Source organism: Adelges cooleyi, unplaced genomic scaffold (genome assembly GCF_023614345.1).
Source record: "Adelges cooleyi isolate 19-005CV unplaced genomic scaffold, UGA_ACOO_1.1 ACOO_flye_CR_arks_rails_tigmint_CR_PRNA_30, whole genome shotgun sequence".
Lineage (NCBI taxonomy): Eukaryota > Metazoa > Arthropoda > Insecta > Hemiptera > Adelgidae > Adelges > Adelges cooleyi.
This window is the reverse complement of record NW_026095971.1, coordinates 4,987,905-5,008,968: the sequence shown is the minus strand read 5'-3', so window position 1 is coordinate 5,008,968 and position 21,064 is coordinate 4,987,905. Positions and strand designations below refer to the sequence as shown.

At 29.6% G+C, this 21,064-nt stretch overlaps 1 protein-coding gene across 2 annotated transcripts in view; it reads right to left on the bottom strand.

The window, feature by feature from the left end:
• Positions 1–21,064, bottom strand: part of LOC126838332 (acid sphingomyelinase-like phosphodiesterase 3a) — a 116,171-nt gene that overhangs the window by 28,880 nt on the left and 66,227 nt on the right. Inside the window, exons 1-3 of one of the 2 annotated variants that reach the window (XM_050572674.1) lie at positions 19,349–19,457; positions 19,061–19,241; positions 7,704–7,924 (exon numbers count right to left, since the gene is read on the bottom strand). In XM_050572674.1, coding sequence (XP_050428631.1) covers positions 7,704–7,924; positions 19,061–19,107 — 268 coding nt within the window. In that variant the 5' untranslated portion in view covers positions 19,108–19,241; positions 19,349–19,457. Of the gene's footprint in view, positions 1–7,703; positions 7,925–19,060; positions 19,242–19,348; positions 19,458–21,064 lie in introns of those variants that run through there. The other variant, XM_050572672.1, reaches the window with a different exon arrangement.

The window sequence follows — 21,064 nt, the reverse complement described above, 5'->3', positions numbered from 1 at the left end:
TTAAAATAAAGTATCGATTTTGTAGAGTAGAGTAAATTTTTTTATATTGTTCTGTCTGGTTGATAACACGTTTTGAATAAATATTTTAGTAGTTATGATCTTTTTAATGGGTAATAGTTTAGCTAAGCCGGTGGATTATTGTCAACTAATAAAAATTATATTTCTCAGAAACTCACCATCTCACCTACTCTTTAATATGTTATATTGTTCAAAAGAATTTGGAGTTTAATAACTCCAAACGAATTTATTAAAGAACTTTGTCGACAAAGCTCATGATTTTTATTGAAATGTTTTTTTTTCATTCAAAATGAATTTCTTTCTTTATGTTTAGTTGAATACCTACTGTATATTTTTTTTATGACGAAGAGTTAAATAGTGTATGTTTTAAGATTTGAAAAATGTGGTTGAGTAATGTGCTTGGTTTAGCGAAAAAAAATATTCTTAAATATAATTACTATGGAACATACTTCTCGTAAATAGATTAATTAAAAACGTTGATTTCCATGTGATTTACGAGTATAATACAGATTACAGGATTTAGACTGTATATTAATAATAGTTGTCACCCAGTTTGGAGTGTAATGCATTTAACCGAAGTAAATTAAATCAAGCAAATGATTCGTGAATCCAATTTTTATTTCATAAACCCTTTAATTCCGGGGACTAGTGTATTGCGTTTTGCTGTTAGGTGCTTGAAATTTATTTACCCTTCCAGTTGGTATTCCAAATAACTCTTTGGTGTTCCGCTAACGTAGCTTTGGAGGATAAAGATAATTCGTTTATTTACACGGGCATTAGTCAGCTGCACACGGGGAAAACCACAAATCAGCGATCTCGAATCAAAGGTTATAAGGAGTTGTATTAGGAAAAGGACCGCTTCCGGGCCGTTAAGGACAAAATGATCCCACCGTACTTCGATACACACACAGCCACTAGAAGATTAATAGGAAAAGGGACTTATCGGGTTTCTACCCCAGTAAGAAAGTAATTCCAAATCAAGCAACCATGGCCGGACCTCTTAAGAGGCCAACTTAACATTTTCCTGGACCGTGGCGTTTTCTCTAGGTGTGCAGGTTGTGTGTTGACGCCCTACGTAATTTATGTGTCTAATACTGTAATGTATATTACATATTTTTATTTAAAATATATGTAAATAAGGTGAGCTTACCAAACAAATACATTTTTTTAAACTCAAAACGTGACCGCGCGCCGACTGCTACCACGACAGCGATCAGCGTGATCGTCTAGCATGTCATCTAAGACAGCGGATCCCAACCTTTTTGAGACTATTACCCATAAATCAGGTTAGATATTAATAAATACCCCTCCCTCCCAAAAAAAAGTTGAGTAAAAAAAAGAATAAATTATCAGTGTCATTGGGACATAAGATAAGGTAATACACATGTACCCAGGTATACATGACTGATTCGGAGTTAATAATAATAGATATAAAGTACATAAAATAAAAAAAGTAGTTTAGTCTTTACCCCTCAAAAAATCGTGTTACCCCTTTGGGGGGTAATTCCCCCAGGTTGGGAACCGCTGATCTAAGGCGTTCGATTTTTCATAAACGACTCGTAGTACCTAATATAACCGTAATCGTAAGTTGTCGTATTTCTATTAGTTAATACTAGACCAAGACATGGAAAATGGAATTAACAACTAACCGATAGTGGCCGCCAGTCGCCGGTGCCGGTCGTCATGCAAATTTAATAATTAGGTATAAGTGCCCGCATAGGTTGTGTTCTATTTTTTTCCACAAAGAGGGGTTTCCATAACTATAACACACTAACGCCTAGTGCTCTAAGTCACGAATCGCTATTATCTTGGACCATTGGTCACACCGGTACGCCAGTACGTTTCTTCTATTCTAAATACATTTTCTCACAGTTTTTTATTTATCAAAGTCGCGCATGTCATGATTTATTTATCACTCTATTTTTTGTAAGCTAAAGAAAATATCGCTATTTCCAAATTACTTTCAAAGGTTTTCAAAAATTTCGTAAGTAATACAAATATGATTATTATAATATTTGAGAACATCATTGAAATTTCAACCCTTATTGGACCGTTTCGAAATCTGTGGTGAAACGTTTCACATATTTTCCTATGTACAAATATCCATCATAACGGATAGACTATACTATTCAGTTTATTATAAACTATACTAGACACTTAATTGTTAAAATGTTTAAATTTTCACTTTACAAACTACATAATATATAACATACCACGGGAGAATAATATGTGTGTGTTTAATTGCTGTGGCAAATCATGAGTTGCGATTTTTAAGGACGCATTTTGTTTGTTTTGAAAGACAATGTTAGTATAACTAAAATATTATTTAAAAATCTATTACCAAAATTCAATTGTGTCGGTAGACATAGTTGATCAGATACTACCTACTATAATTTTTATCTATTTGTTTATGTTAGCTTGTAAACCTGAAATTTGAAACCTGGATATTATATGCAAAGGTGGTATATGACCTAATTATCTCATTTTTATTTAGGTTAAATATATAAAGTATGTTAAATAAATAACCTCAAAGTTAAGTCTTCAACTTTAAATCTTTATCAAGAAACTATTTATTATTATCTTTATTATACTATTTAATGATACCGGGTAGCATAAAAAAATTGATCAAAATGATAATACATGCAATTTTAGTGGATTGATCATGGGCCACTAACCTTTAATAAATGAGCATGCAACCCAAAATAAGTATTGTATTATTTATAACCTTGAAGTTTTGAGGTTGGTATCGTTATTAGTTGTTATTATTATTTTAATAAAAACTAAAGAGTCTAGAAAAAATATGTAGATGTATATATTATGTTATCAATTTGCGTGATATATTAGGTTTTTGTTTTTTTTTTAAATATCAGACTTATCATATTTTATACTATGCATAAATATGACGTGTCTTTATTATTATTATTCGATTTTATGGAGGACCATTTTCAATTATAAACTTCATTCTCATCTATATAAATAAAAATGAAATGTTGTTTGTTAATAAGCGTATCATTTGAGAAGGGCTGGACCAATTTGGCTCATTTTTAATATGCGTTATAAGTTATGACCTATGAGTAATTTTCTTAGAAATCAGATACTGTAATTGTATTTATTGACCTGGGTGAAGCCGGTTACATAAGAAGCTAGTTGTATATAAAATAAGCCCGCACAAGATATAATATCGGGAGGAATGTATTTATAGCAATATAGTGTTTCATTAGTGGGTTCTTCTTACAGAGGCCGTATCGACACTGAGAGAAGTATTCAAAATTCTTGTGAAAATTATGCTTCAGGAAATGTAAGATAGTGGCTATATTAATTTGAATTAATGAGGTTATACACGTATAGCCTCATTACGCACGCTTTTGCAGGTACCTATATAATAAATGGTTTGCTATCGTCATAAAACCGATATTAAAATAAAAAAATATCTTAAAAGGCTATGTGTATATAACGCACGGACTTTTATCTCAACCAACAGTCGTTTTCCTCGGGTCCTGTAATTTTTTTTTTACTCTTTTTTTTGTTTGCCCTTTCTTCATCGTCATATGATGTTTTAGCAGAGCTCCATACCATTTATTCTGAGTAAAAAATGAAAAATCAATTTTTAAAATTGACTGTACATAAATAAAGCAAAGGCCGTCCGCAGCGCATATAGCCTTATAAAAAATTCCATTATAGGGTGATTGGAAAATATTTTTGATACGCTTGCAGTGTAAAATTAATATTAAATTATTAAAATCATAACGTGCAGCAACGACGAAGTTCACGACCTCCACATTTCCCGGTCTCGGTTTATCATTATTTCGGTGTACGATTATGAAACGATAACACATTATTATGACTAAGTTTTTAATAAACAAAATTAAGAGTGATACTTCTGAAACTTTCAAGTTGATCACCGATTAGAAGACATACAGCTCGAGATGTACGCAAAAGTATAGAAAATAATTTGTGCGTAAACCATAGTAAAAACGATAAAGTCAACGGTGGACGCGTTTTTATTGATTTTAAGCGAAACCGTGTGCAATCGTCGGCATTCTTAGCCAACACACAGGCCGCCATTTGCCGACGATTTACAATAATTATGAAAGTCTAGCGTCTAATAGTTTATACCATTATCCGATGTCCGTCATTAGTCATTGGAAATTAATATTATTTACTATTATAGTGTTGTAAGTGTAACCGTTGTCGTTTTGTTGTGGTGTATACAAATAAGTAATACAATATATAAAAATGGATTCCAACAATTTTTTTTTAAAAAGTATTCAACAGCCGGTTCATTTGGTCGATATAGTTTTAAAAAATGACTTGCTTGAAACAAAAATCAAAATCTACTAAGGATATAAAAAAAAATATTACGTAAAAAGTATACTTAGTCTAATAGTACAAAACTATTGTTTTGAATGTTTTTTTTGGACCTTTAAAGGTAAAAAATAATTTAATATACAAAACTGCAACAAGCTATAACTTTTTACAAATAGTCTCTTAGAATTTTACCAACAAATTCTTCAGATAGAGCACTATCGATTAATCTAAAAATTATTCCCCTAAGGACTTTTTTTTATTTATATTTTTTAAAGGAAAAACCAAAAAAAAAACGGGAAAATCACACTGATTAAGTTTTCTGGTTGCTACGCGTAAACAAAACAACAGTCAACAGGTCTCTGAAAAATATTTTCATTATACTGTTGCCAATTGGTAACGTCAACGAACTATTAAAAAAGACGAACAATGAACTATATATATATATGTTGTTATTTATATATATATATATATATATATATTTGAGGCTAAATGTAGTTCATATTGACGAGAAATATGTTAGCTTCTATGCAAAATTGTCATATAATTGCTAAAATTAATTTTTAAAAATAATTTAATATATATTATATTATCATACCTCCTAATATAAATCTATATATGATTTAATAAAAACGATTAATAGCTTATTTGTATTTCATTCGTTTTAAAAATGCAATTTTTTTTTTAAAATTACAGGTAGACGAAATGTTTAGGTTAAACTTGTTTGATGATAAGAAAAATAGATTACAAACATCAATGGCTGTAGTTTTTTAATGGAATAGAATTAATGTAAGTAAGACATAGACTTTAAGGGGCTTCTACACTAGCATTTACTAAAGCGCATTGTACAGGCAATTTTCCGCTAAAACATAACATTAAGTTAACATTTTTAAACATACATACTACTATAGGCAAGAAGTACCTATCTTTTTTGATAATTTTTTTTTTAAAACTTTTATAACGCATATAGGATCTATTTTTGTACAAAAACACATGTTTCTACTACAAACGTACTGTCTTTAAAAATACATCGATTTAAGTTTTTAAATACATTTGAATTCTTCACAACATTTTCAAGGCATCGGTCGTGGCACAATTTTTAAAATTATTTTTAGTTAGTTAATTATTCAATATAAAAAAATGTACAACTTTTTGCAAATTAACTGAAAATAATTTTTAAATTGTGCCACGATCGATGCCTTGAAAATGTTGTGGAGAACTCAAATATTTTTTGAAAACTTAAATCGGAGTATTCTTAGGAACAGTACGTTTGAATTAGAATGAGTGGTTTTCGACCAAAAATAAGCAGGTGTAGAGGCCCCTTAACATAATCCAAAAGTATTGTACAAAGAAAAGTTTTCTCTAAATACTTCTTTAAAACTGTAGATTTATTATATTTTTCTGTTGTTTAATGCACTATTATATTTTTAAATAAAACATCTATACTCGATTTGTTTCAAACTATTGTTATTAATCAAATAATTTCATGTACAACTTCAAGTAAATAAAAAGATTTTTACCTTTAATTGTAAAAAGATAAATTGCTTACAAATAGTCATTATAATTAATTTAATAATAAATTAAGAAAATCGTGCAATAGCATTAGTTTAGTTTTGTTTAATACGAAATTATTAAGTTATACAGTAGGTCTTAAAACTTTTTTAGGCTTTTAAGAGTTGTATAAAACGAAATATAATTGAATACAGTAATGTAATTAAAACTAAGAAAATTATAAAGAATGTGTATTTACAGAATTTGCCTGAACTAAAATATTTCAAAGCTTTAACAAAAACCAGTGATTTTTATACTGAACGTATGAAATTAAAAAGTTATTGAGTAAATTAATTGAATGAAATTCCGCATGACTTTTTATTCATATTCAAAACCAACCAAAATACAGATAAACTCCGGTAAGTCCTTAAAAAAGTATAAGGAACTTTTATTTCACCGAAATGGTTTCTTTTGTTTTTTTAATACTTTATTTATAATAATTAAAAACGAAAAAATACATTTCCTGGTAAAATACAAACGTTATAATAAATAAAATAATTATGATACCTAATATTTTTTAAAATATTACTTTAGTAAATATATTAGCGTTAGATTTTATTCAGACGTTTTAATTGCTTTTGGAACCCCTTTACAAAATTAGTATAAATAATAAATAAATTGTTTTCCACTCAGAAGTTTACATTTTTTTTACGCTTTTACGGTTAACAATGGTGTCTTCGTTAGCCGCCGAACTGAGCAATAGGATTTAGAGGATTTTGATGCTGACGTTATCTAATTTGCCACGAGGGACTTTTTTTGGTAAAATATAGTGGTCGTAAAAAACAGGTTGTATTTTAATGAAATGTAGACACGGGTGTTATATAGATTTGTTTCAAACTACAATTCAAATTGATATTGATTAAAAATTGCATTATCCGTACTGAAACCCACACAATCTGTACCTATAAATACTATTTATACTTTTATAAGTATATTATTAAAAATAAACAATATTTTAATTGTTTTATCGGATATTCCCTTAAAAATATTAAGTGAATCTATAATATAGTATATAGTTATAATTTTTAGTTACATAATATATTATTATAACAACAGTAATAAAAAAATATAGTATTCGTGAAACACCCTTTACGTTATGTTAACTAGCGTGTAGTTGTTTAAGTTTGTTAAGTACATAGTAATATACTTGGAATTAAAGGAGTTAAACAAAAATTATATTTTATTCTTGAAGAAAAAAACATTAACGAATTAATGCTAATTGATAATTTTTCAATTAGTTTTTATTTCAAATCAATCTATGTAAAGGTTTTAAAAAAACATTTGTTTTGAATTAAAGGCTTATCTGGTTGTAAAATAATAGTTATCAATCATTATATTAAATTGTACATTTACGGAATGGCAAGATTTATGTAAGCTAACTGTGATTAACAAGTCTTTAATTATTATATTATTGTATTAGTCGTAGTGAAATATTTCTTTATCATTATTACTATACAACTTGTGTTAATTCTTATCTTGTCTAAATTCACTCAACACCAAAGTCCAACAGTAATATTATTTAAAATTAGATTGCAATGGTAAAGTCCAGTGTTCATAGATAAAAATACAAATATCGATAAAAGCACTATACCTAATGACAAAATAATATGCTTAAAAATTAATTTATAATGATGGGTGAGTACGATTAGTTTTTATATAGCAGCTCAGTTTAATTTTAAGTTGATTGATGTTTAGTATGACTTTTAGCAATGTTCTCAACTTAACTTATTTACACTTCTGAATTTTGGATTTAGAAATAAGTCGATATTTGATAAAATTATACTCGCTAATAAAATGTAAATTACATATTATATATTATTGGTTGTTACCTTTGTTAAATGTTTGAATAGCATCTGTAGGCAACCACTGTCGCCATAAATATCCCAATTCGGTATATCCAATTTGCTGACCAAGTAGAGCACCAGGGTCATCATGCCCTAAAACCGGGAAGACAAATTGGCTACTGAAGAAATGGCTGAGTAGATTGGTAACGTTCTGAATAGCTATCACTCGAGCTGCTGCATCTCTTACATCCAGTGATACAGAATCTCTGAAAATATAATAACTATATTATTTTTCAATATACGATTAATTTTTAACAGCCATTTTATCAAGAGCGTAAAAGACAACATGACAATACAAACGTAGAACATTTAAAAAAAAGATTTTATGCAGAAAATGTATCTAATAAAGGCAGCAATAAGTATCTAAACATTTTGTTTATAAAAAAAAATTGTTAAATAATAATAATTATATTACTTTAATTATTTGGTTGATACTAATTTGTTCTCGTATATAAAAAAAGGTAAGTTATACATATGCATTATTTGTACATGCATGTCAATAGTTTTTAATTTAATTTATAAGTGTATAAATTATGTTGAATAATTGTTATGTCTTCTCTTCGTCTTTATCTTTGCATTACACTCCCAACTACACGGTATCGGCCACCCCAGTCCTACACCTCCACAGAGCTCGATCTTCTGCATCAAGTTCAATCTCCTCAGCTATCAATATCCATTCCATCTATCCATCTTGTCTTCGATCTTCTTCTTTTTCCCTCTACATTAATCTTCATAACACCTCTCACTGCTGTTAAATATTTTTTATGCATATACGTAAAATTTAATACAAAAATATTAATCGATAATAATTATTTATTTCTGTGAAAAATATTTTATTTATATTACCACATTTTTAAAATTATCATCTTCTTTGATCCTAAATTTGTTAAATGTTTGTGATTTTTTATTTTTTAATATTTACAATTTACATATATTATTGCGCATTGGGATGGTCGTTGAGAAGTCGATTTTCGAATTTTATAGGATTTTAGATTTATAGGATAACATAGGATTTCGACAATTGTGCACAATCAAAACATTTTTTCTACTCGTTAGATTGAGCTGAAGTTTTGATGGTATTATAGCTTGAGGTATACATTTTTGTGATTCGTCCATTACTATCATAGACAATGGATAAAAATTAAAAATAGAACAGTTATGTATATTTTTACTAGTAGTTGTCGATATGGCACGTATACCGACGGATGATTAGACAAACCACCGCATTGTTAAAACAAAATCAGAACTTTCTAAAACGTGAAAGGTATTTATTCCGTATTGTACACTATACATTTTATCCAAAGCGTTATCATTGTTGTATTGACGTGCATTACGTTGTGCACGGTCAGCTGTCAAGCAGGGAATCTGTTTCGACCAAACTCTGAAGATGGTGCCAAACATTTTAAGTCTTATACCAAAAGAGGAACAGGATAAAACAATGTTAATAATACTAGAAATAAATTGAGAAATATGGTAAGGAAGCACTCAGAAGAGATGAAATGTTATGTACATGTCATATATTCGTAATAATGTTTCTTTGGAGAGAATACCTAAATTATTAGAGTTCATTGAAATTATTACAAATCAAACTCGAATGGCAGCCGAAAGTATTTAAATTTTTGTTTTTGATTACGAATTGTTATTAAATGTAAAATGTAGAATGATCTTATGTATTATACGTATTTATGTCACTAATGCATATAACACTCATATGCTATTTATTTATGTTAGTATTTGTCCTTTTTTGCAGATACTATTCACGCTTTACTGTACTTGACATAGTAGCTTGGAATAAGCAATAGTGGATACAGTTATCCTATAAATGTATTTTTTTTTTGTCTCGTGTAATTGTATTACATTTTTACACAGGAAAACATAAATTGTTGACAAGTAAGATAACATAACTAATTTACAAAAGAAAATCAGCAGGACGTGTTCTAAAAATGAAGTTTACAAAAAATTGTTTGGTCTGATTGCCTTCTGAACAACTAGGTACATAAATAAAGCAAATGTGTGCCCAATTATTATTGTAATAACAAATTAAGTTATTAAAGACATTGATTAAATGTACATAGATAGACCACGGAGTGAAATTTTATAGATAGCGAATAGATCATAAAAATGTTTGACTTTAACAGCGTCGTGTTAAAATAGCGTTACTAAAATACCATACATCATGGTCTATATATGCTTGAACTAGGGCCGTTGGTACAAACAATTTTTTGCCATCGATTTCGTATTGTTTTTATTTGGAATAATAGTAATGCTAGAAGTATACAGAACTGCAACATACGAAAATAATCAAGAATTTTGTTACGATTAATTATCACAGCACTTAGAAGCTATTACGTTTTATCGTTTGGTACTGTTTAATGTTTATTTTAGAAACACCGTGTGTTCGTGAAAAGCTAATTTATTGTCAGTGAACACAAACGTCGCGGGATATTTAGATATAAATTTACGAAAATCGTCAGTGCCTTATAATAAATCGTGCCGTCGTAAATCAGATATAAGGAAATCCCCGATCGTCTTCGAAGGGTTAAAAATATATTAATATATTACCCTTTAATTAACGGTTTGTCGTTTTAGCGAGGCGCACTCAATGGGTGCCCGGTTGTTGTGCGGATGATCGCTTGTTTTTGGCATTGTCCACATCTGTCAAATGGGCGGCAAAAGGGAACGCACGTTAAATATATATATGGCTGACTTTCGGTTCGATGAACAAAACTAGGGTTTCAATTGCTCGGTAAACCACGGCCGAATCGCATGTACTTAAATGCGTGTATTCGGTCATCGCCTACCGAGGGTTATCACTATTGCTGGCCGGTTCAACGGTTGTGACTTGTGTGTGTGTGTGTGTGTGCTTAAAAAAACAATGTAAGCGGTACGCACTTTACTGTTGTACATACGGCAAATAAATAACCGTGGAGTCCGCGGGTCTCACGAATAACTTATGCAAATGTATGCAAACAACCACGTGGAGTTGTAAGGTGAGAGCCGTCCGTAGACGCCCATCTGCGTGACCGCTGTTGTTTGATCGCGATAAAGACGATGATGTTATATCAGGTCTCTTCTTTCCTTGTCCGCCTACCTCTAGTACCGTGTCCAACTAATTGAAAATGGATATGGGACGGTTGAACGAGAACGACAAGTTGAATGAAAACGCTAACTTCCTTTGCATGTACTAAGACAACCGTATGAGATTCGGTAACGCATTATTCATTTTTGACAACAGGCCCGGTGCAATTGCCCGAGGGGTACTGTGAGAACAATGTAAATATCTTGTGTAAAAATCACAATTTAATGTAATCTAAATTATTTATTGTGTGCGATATTATTGTTAATAAAAAAATTCCTTTCTTATAACTGGAACTACTTTTTTTGTGTTCATTTTTTTTCTCAAGCTTGAATAATTACCAAATTATTCAAATCAGATTGAAGATACATGATATATTATAGATATACAAGAGAGATTTTGAAGTTTTGTCTAAGTGATCAATATAATAAATTACGATAAATAAATTGATACCGGTTACAGAAATCATTAACATGATAGTGATAATAAGCTTATTGAATATCAACTGATTTTACCATAAGGAATTACAAATTTGTCTTTTATAAGACTAATATTATTGTATTTGTTTTCATGGGTTTAAAATATCATCGGTCTAGGGTTAGTTTACTCGAAAGGGTGAGACTTTCTATGAGCTTAAATGGAATTCAGAACAAAGAAGTTTTAAGCTGGCTTTATACTTTAGCGGTTTGTATAAAACTATTATCTCTCTATAGATGATACCACGTTACAATATTTTTTATGTTAAAAGTTGTATTATTTTGAAGATGATTATCTATCTATAGTACATATTGGTTTTTATTATTAACTAATATTATTGTATCTAATATTTTTAAGTTTAACTTCTGATCTATAATTTAGTGTTATATTAGTTAAAAGACTATGTGTTACCATCCTATAGGAAATTTACACATAAGTATGAAATACATTTATCTATTTACAATAAATACTATTATAAATAATAATATAAACTTAATTGTACAAGCATTAACCTAAAAATTGTTAACTCAAAAATATAGTTATTTATTTTCTGAAGTTTCCAATTAAAATTATTATAATACGGGAGTTTTCTAATTTATAAATCGGTATACTCCCTTTGATTCGGTTCACTAGTATTAAATCCGGATTTCCTGGATTACATTACTTACTTTATTTTTTAAAATTATTTTTATATACCACGCATCTCTGAATATATTGAATTGAACAGCATTTCTTTACTATAAGCCCAATATTCTGATGGAAATTCAATTTCCGTCTTGGCACACAATACGTCATCTGTTTTATTATTAGTACCGGATGATTGACATCAATGTAGGAAGGTACACTCAACATAAGATTTATTTTTGAATTTATAACTAAGTATATTTTTTAAATCCAGTTTTCCTGTGCCGTCTGAATAAATGATTGCCATTTTTTTGCTAAAACTTTATGAAACATTGAGCAAATATTGTATGAAAACAAACTAGGTATCTAACAAATACCAAAGCGAATGAATAAAATATTTGTCAAGAAAAAAAGAGCTTCTTTAATAATTCAACTCTTTTTGTATAATAACTAATCAAATATTTGTTAATAAAATACGAGTATACGTTTTTACTTATGTTTTAGCTAGGACAAGTGAAATAGGGTGTGTGCAAACATAATAGGCCCTAAATATATAAGCTTTTAAGACTAGGTAGAGTAAACTAGTTAGGAGACTCAAGACAAAACGAATAAAAAAATTCAAGAAAAATTAGATGTTAATCTTAATCTACATAGTTTGCCGAAAGTCCAAAAGAAGATCTAAAACATAGCACTATCAGAACATAAGTGTAGTATCTCAAAAATTGTCAATTTTCAGTTACACCTAAATTCGTATGGAAAAATAACGTTCTCAAAAATAAACCAACATATAAAAAAAACCTAAAAAAAAAAAGTTAAAAATTAAAAAAAATGTTTTCTTCGTCAACAAAAAACATTTACTAATATAACATTTATTAATAAAAAAAAAGTAAATAATATGTAGTTTCTTAGCCAGAAGCTTGAGCATATAAAATAAAAATAATAAAAATTCTATTAACTATTAACTTATACTATTAATATAAAATGATTCATCTACAGTCGGTTTGGGTCGAGTAAACTACATTTTAATTATTATTGCAAGAGTATTTCTAATTTTGATTTTTATGATGATGTTTACTTAGTTTCGATTTTAAAACTGATATAAATATTCCTTGTTTATTATACTTGTACTTAGAGACTTTTCACATCAATATTATTGTTGGGATATATATATAATAACTACTCGTTAACTAAATGTATGAAAATTGAAATACAAATAAATGGTTTCTAATTTGCCCTATTTCAAAGTATTATATAATAGCATGTTTTATTAAAGTAGATTTTATTCCAAGTTAGTTAATGTCAGATAACGCCTATATGATCTACTTACTGTCGTAATTTTTGTATCGAAAATTGGTATATTACTTATCAAACTTTAATATTGTTAATTATTTGAAACATTTAAACATTTTACTAAAACCATCTAAGTAAAGTTAATGTTTTATTTAAATAGCTATTCAGTATTGTTACATTACAAAAAATAGATTAAATATTCGTTTACATTTTAGAGTACAAAACATGGTGGAAATAAAAATGGCATTATAGACATTTTAAAATAAAAATATATTTTATCATACTTGTGTCCTTAGAAAAAATTATAGATAATTAAATAAAGTGAAGCATTAGGTTTATATTAATAGCAGTATTTACTCTGTTAGCTTATCTTTAAACAAATACTATAAACAAATAAATGTTATGTTTAACAAATAGTAAAAACTAACTATACTTGAGACCTCTGGGCGTTTATATTAAATTATATATTATAATAATTAATTAATTGATTAATCAATAGAAGACTAACGAGTAGTTGTTTTGATAACGTGGCACAAGAGTGTTGGGCACCCGTTATAATTCGGGTACTCGTTAAGACTTAGTTTTTGCAATGTGTAAATATTATCAATAAACTAATTTTTAAAGAATCTAAGTTATGAACATTATAATTTATAAAATGCAGTCGTATATATATATGTTATTTTTGGTTTTTCATTATTCATTGGTAAATAAAAAAAAATTCTGAATAAAAATACTTTTTGAAATTATAAATAAAATGTATAAATACAGTTAAGAGAGCGCTACACAACCGTAATTTATCCACGAAAAATGGTTTTGCGGGGGACAAGTACCTACATATGTGAGGGCGGTATTTACAGTAACAATATACAATTTGTACAATACAAAAGAGAAGAACTTTATCTATGCCAAAGAGTTTTTATTTATTTTTTGATAACTTAACAAAATTAAAATTATTGATTTGTAAAGATTTATTTCCCCTCCTTTTTTTTCATTTGTTTATTGCATATATATATATGTATATATATGGTGGGGATTACCCACCATAAGCGATAGCTATACCGGCACAACATGTCATTCGTGTAATTTGAGTTTCACAATAAACGTCAGCGAATATCATTACTAATATTCGGTTGTCTAATTGTACAAGCATTACCCGCTAAAAATCAAGAGATCTACTAACAAGATACAAGATGACAAGTGTCATTATTTTATCATCTACAGCGCGTCTGAATGATACATACGTAAAATTATTATCGTCAAGAAATATCGTTTCGTCAACGGATCTGGCGGCAGACGTTTAGAATTGCGATAGTTAAATGAAAACTGTCCGATTTATCGTCGCAACGCTGTTACGTCGTACTGTTGTTAATTTTATAGCAGACAAAAATAAAACATAAGATTCACATTGAAATATTGATGTGAATAACCGAGATTTCAAAGGATAAGTTATCGCTCGAGGCTGTGGTGGTCGTAGTATAATGCATTGTTATTAAAAAGGCAAAAAAGTAACGCGCACGAACGAAAACTTTTCGAAATTGGCACTCGGATGTGACGGGATTCTTATCTCAAGACCGACCGAATCGGACGACTGTACTCTTTGTCACCCCGTATCTCTATCTCTCTCCCTCTACGGTTTTCACTGTCTCGCTCACACCGTCTCGTTTTCTATAATATGGCACGAGGAATAAAGTTTGCCGTGCCAAATGGAAATAAAGCTAAATACCTACACAACGTCGCGTCGGAACGTTGAGTAAGATATTAAGAGTAAAAAAGGTTTTAAGCAAAATATGAGAGAACAGTATTTAGCGTGCCGTAAAGCGGAAAGACGGATGCCACAGGGCGTAGAGATAATTATTTACCGCGTTATTATGAATATACACATTAAATGTATTTCCTACGATAACAAGACGGAGGAAATTTCTTTTATATATTGTGTCGTTTAAACGGCAGAGAGTGTATCGTTGCGCTATCCAGCCGGCCTTATTTTTTTACTCATCGATATGGCCGTAGGGATTTAAGAGCGCCACTGTTAAAGCACAAAATGGCTGTTACCGTTTCTAGGTATTCCGACCGACTTGCTCCCCTACAAACATTTCTGTGTTAACTGCAGTCGTAAACTAACATATAAATATAAAACACACATACGCATGAGATGATATCAATTTTTTTTTATTTTCTTTGTAATGAGTTTCTGAAACACTGAATAAATCCCCTCGCGCAGTTATGACACAACTTTAATATCAACCTCGTATTCATACCATGCTACCGAGTATAACCTCTATGCCTACGTTCGAATAATAATATTCATCGTTAGACTAGAATATTATAGTTAAATTATGCTTGCACTTTATAGTGTACAATGTTTACTGCAGATTTACTTATGAATATATAACATTTTTTTTTTTTTGGTACATCCAAAGCAGGGCCGTAACCTAATGGCCATTTGGGACTTGTGGTCTTTTCTAAAAGTACACTAATAAACGATAAATGTGCCAAAGATTTGGGATTTTCCAGTTTTTCTAAAAGTTCATTCCCATTGGGCAGTATCACTAGTGATATTAAGTAGCCTTTTCAAAAAGATTTGCCAGTACTGTATGGCCAAACTATTTAGGACTTGAATACATTGAATAATTTATTACTTTTAGTTTTTCAGACGGAAAAAAGTAATTAGTCCGCAGCTCGATGTACCATACAAAAGAATCATAAAAAGTAAAATTTACATTTCATGATCATGTTTAGAGTAGGTGTATTCACAAGAAGATAATAATTTGTTGAAAGGTAGAACTAATTATGTTTAGATACTTGTCACTATTTTCAGTGAAAATACAATAAGTTCTGTAGGTAACACAATATGTTTGTTGTAAATAAGTTTATTTTGTTTTGAAAATAGATTTTATTTTTTCGTAAAGTTTTCTCGCACTTATTTATTGAAAAAAATACCCAAAGCACAGGTTGCACTACGCTGGTGAATTATCAGAACATAACACCTAAACAATTTTTCCAAAACTCCCACACTCATCGTTGTTTATCGCCAGTGTTATATATTTTTTTATTTTATTTTCACTGGACCCGCTATATAGGCTTGGGCAGTATCTTTTCTTGCGCGTTGAATTCCGCATTTTTTCGGACGCATTCAGCAGGTGTATGGAAAACATATAGATATTATATTGGAGTTAGAGTGTACCGTGTATGGGTCTCTATAGGCAATCAATAAATACACAGGCGGTTTCATGGCACGAAAACAACTATTACAAGTGTTTAATGGCATTGTATATAGCGTTCAGACTCATGTCGGAACTACGATTTTTTTTTGCTATTTCCCTTTTTTGTAAGAGTAAGAGGAACTATAAAATGTTTATTGTTATTAATTCAACTATGTGGTTAGCCGAGTTGGAACGAATTTTATATTGAGCTAGTATTAATAAAAGTGAACTTTTATTAGTGTTTTTGTTTCATTTGGAAAACTACCATCAACTAAAACCACAGAACCATTGAGCGGCAAAGCAGATGTAGATTCGTTTGGTTACTCGGTGTATACATTTAAAACGTTTGATCAAACTCGCCCTTTATCAATTCGTCCTTTATCAATTCGTAGAATACGTTCATGATCATGGAAAATGTTACATTATTCCAATGAAAACCTATTTATTCGATACCAATGAAAATTACTTTCTATAGAAAAATGTGTACATCTAATAGTTGTTTATATAGTTGTTTAATACTACCTCAGCCGGCTTTTACCTGATGGGAATACTGCACAATAGTTATATTACTGACAGCTTCAGACTAAATATAATGATTAGTTATTTAAATATACAGCAGGTTTAATGTAGAAAATTAGGTAATATTATATTATGTATATCATATTTGATTGTATACTGTACGTACCAGGTATTAAAATTGTTAATCAAGTTTTAAAAGTCTCATTATCGTTAAATCTTGAAATTTTGTGTGTTAGTACTGAATACATAAAAAATTAAACGATGTACAAGATTTTGAAGAAACGCCCGGTTTTTATTAAATATGTTTAAAATATATTTTAGTAGTCCAATTTCAGGTAATACGTATTTTTAAGGCAGCTCTTTTATGATGTATGCAGCTCGTAAAAGTTTTAAATAATTTTCAAAACTCGGGTATAAATTATAATATGGCGTTGCAGTGATTTTTTTTTTTAACTACCTCCGTATGTTCTGTTGTTTATGTCCATCAAGCTGCGAATAGTGTTTAACCTAGAGTACAATAAGCATGGGTAAACATAAATCTTTGCATTGTGCTCCTTCCGCGCTTTGTTGACCTATTGAGCCACATGAGGCTTTTGTAAGCTCAAACGCAGAACTATAGTTTATGTATACGTCGAATTTTCGGATTACTGTTCATTTTTTATATAAACAAGAAAAGTAGGCATACAACCATTGCAATTCTGCGTCATATAATTGTTTTCGTAGCATTAATGAGTATTATAAATATAAATAATCGGTACATAATAGTAAAATTATTTTTTTCAGATAATTTTTTTAATTAACCTCGCTATTGGTGAATAACAAAAATATAAGCAAACACCAAAGTTTATAATTACTTAACAGTCATAAATAATGTTGGCGATAGTTTGTAGCAAACAAATTAAATGCATTAAATAAAAATATGCTCTTTTAAGAATATTGAAAAGAAATAGTTGTAAAAAAGGAATCCTTTTTAGAGCTATTTTTAAAACTATAAATACTTATTAACTTGATCATGTAAAATTGACTAATTGGAAATACACAAATATTTATCCAATTTGAACTAAATCAAACGCAAATCATGTACAACAGAACCACCGCAATATTAAGTTTAAACTTTCATATAGCTATTTATGTTCGTATTTGTCAGTCGAATTTAATGTCTAAAACTTTACATCATAACTTGCTAGTTTCACTCGTTGCCAAATATGTATACTAGTCTCAGTTTTCTACCATCTCTCGGATGTAATTTACATTAACGAAAAGTAGATATATTAAGAGGAAATTAATGAGATATAGTTGATAAGCGAAGTTTACCTTAATTGTTATTTGTAATAATACGATTTGCATCACTTATTTAATAACATGAACACATTTAATTTACGGAATGGTTTCGGTCAACTAAAATTGCATCATCTCGTTCCGTGAATTCTCATTAAAATCTGCCGTAATTCTGGTTTATTCGGTTTATACTAATATAAATTCAATCTTCGGAGACCTCTTTTGGATATTATGAGTTCTTGTCACCTGTATAATGTAGTGTACATTTCGTATCCGATTAGATTAATATACTAGTATATATATTTAATCATAATAAACTTAACCTTGTATATTTTACAATTAAAAATGTTGATATATTTAATTGAAATAATACTTTTAATTGATTATACATAGGAGAAGTATACGCACATGTTATTAAACTAAATAATGATTTTTGTTTTTATTGATTTGTTATACACCTACATACCTATATATACCTACATATTTTTTCTATCAAATATTAGCTTTTAATGGGACAAACAAAAAAGTATATAATATCACCCCAGAAGTGAACTATGACTGTTTAACATTTTAGATTGTCACACAATGACAACAAATCATAACACTAAAGATATTGGCTATAGCATCATAAAACGTGATATATTATTATGCCCGGACTAAGCGATCATAAGTGTAAAATAAAAATAAATGTACTACAATAGCAAATCAATTGAAGATATTGAAGCGTGCATTTATTTTATCGCCCTATAAAAACAACATATTTTTAGGGTTTTCCTAAAACTTGTATTTAATTTGAGCAGCTGTTGAAGTTTAGTTGATCGCTTTTACTCGTCTCGTCTGTTTGGATATGAGTTCTAAAACTATATAACACTTACCCGGACCACAGGATAAATTCGATGTTTTCGCCATGTTTGTCTTTCATGGCCCTGACAGCCGATTGGACTAGTGACCATGGCGAGTCGCATCCATAGTCACCTAATCTGCCGTTGCCGCCTGTTTGCTTTCGCTGCTCGACGGTTTCAATGAGTTCCGGATTGATCACCGTTTGTTTGCAACCTATTCAATATGACAGTCGATTAGTTATAACTTACAATGGTATCTTGTTTTCTGTTATAAAAATAATCAAATTCGCTATTTTGATCGTAAGAAAAAAAAGAAATTACAAAAACGGCAACTGTTATATGGGTTTCGAAGGCTTTATGGCAATCGATATAGAGCTAATTAAAAACAGAAACTGATTATTATCGAATGAAACTAACTCGTAGCCGTAGCTGAACGCAGAATACAATAATTTATTGTTAAACCGAAGAGAAATGGTTCTTGTTTGGAATCGACCAATCCATTGTAAAACGAACTCTAACGAACGATATGGCGAGTTAAAATTATTCACTTGGCCAGTGGCCCGTTTTCGAGTCACTGGCAAATCCACGTACAGAATATATTTTCATTAGGATTTATTATTGTCTTTGTTAAAATAAAAAACAACTATATCTTTCACAGGACTTAAGCGTGACTCTCCGTGACTTTTTACTCGGCAATGTTTTTGAATATTCAAACAATATTTAATTGCCCTATCTGTCTGTAACAGATATTTATTTAGGCCACACCACGATTCATTTGAATTGTTTTAAGTTAAGATACGTCTTAGCTTTATAATTTAAACAGAAAAAACATCTGCTCGTTGACAATTTATATATTATTATAAGTAATGGAAAATTCAATTTTTTTTTTTTTACCTAACTTGCAAATATACGGCTGAACATTTCGTAGAAAATAATATTATTGAGTTCTAACATTAGATTATTCTCTAGACGTGTATTAATTATTATACACATATTATTGCACATACAACAAAATATATTGTAATATGGGTGATATTGTTTGTATTGCGAAATTAATTTTTTTGTTGATTTCCCGGTATGTTTGTTTAAGTAACAAAATTTAATTCAATTTCATTAAACAATATTATAATTTTTAACGTTTCAACGCGTTTGACATATTTACAATGTATGATCGAAACTTGACGGTATACTATGCATAATAAATGAATTTTAGGTGCGTGTAGGCCGGCTATTTCGGCCGCAAATAATTTCTATGCCTTAATAATTTGCGGTTGTCGTAATGATATTAGTGCTATTATTATTTGTATTTTTATTATTATTGTTATGGGACGGTCGTTGTTTATTCACAGGCATTTGACTGGTTCGAAAATGAATCGTTTTAAGCTTGTATATGAAAAAAAAACACATTAAAAAGTTTTTTTTTATAAGTGTATTTTTTTTTTTTAATGAAAGGCGGTGGCGTTAAATATTTTTATTTTTGTTACTTAAATATACGATTTCTCCGTACCGACAATACAACGTGTGTCCGTTTCTCACGTGACGGTTTAAAGTTAACGACAAGTTTTGCGCTCTTGTCGTTATTTATTGGCCGTGCCGACGACGAGTGTAATCCAAATAAACGCACCGCAAATGCCAGTATTGTATTTGTGTGTGTATGTGTGTTTTCCTCCCTTACAATATCGAGGAAACCTTTACTATAGCCCCAGAGCTTTTGTTAGTTGTTGTTGTAATTCGTCTTTAGCTGGCAAAGGTTTAAGCAAAAAAAAAAAAAAAAAAATGGTACGAGTGTCCCTTACCCATTCCAACAACAAAAGTCTTATATGTAAATTTGAGAATTTATCGGTTAAAGTTCGATAACTTATCGGAGATCTCAACAAGAGCAACTCGAACGCAATCACATATTTGCACACATATAAATATATATATATATATATATATAATAATAATAGAAAAAATGAGAATGTAAACAAAAGTTTGAAACGAATATTGAACATGTGGTTTTCGAAAATAAAATAATAAACGAATAAAGTGCGTTAA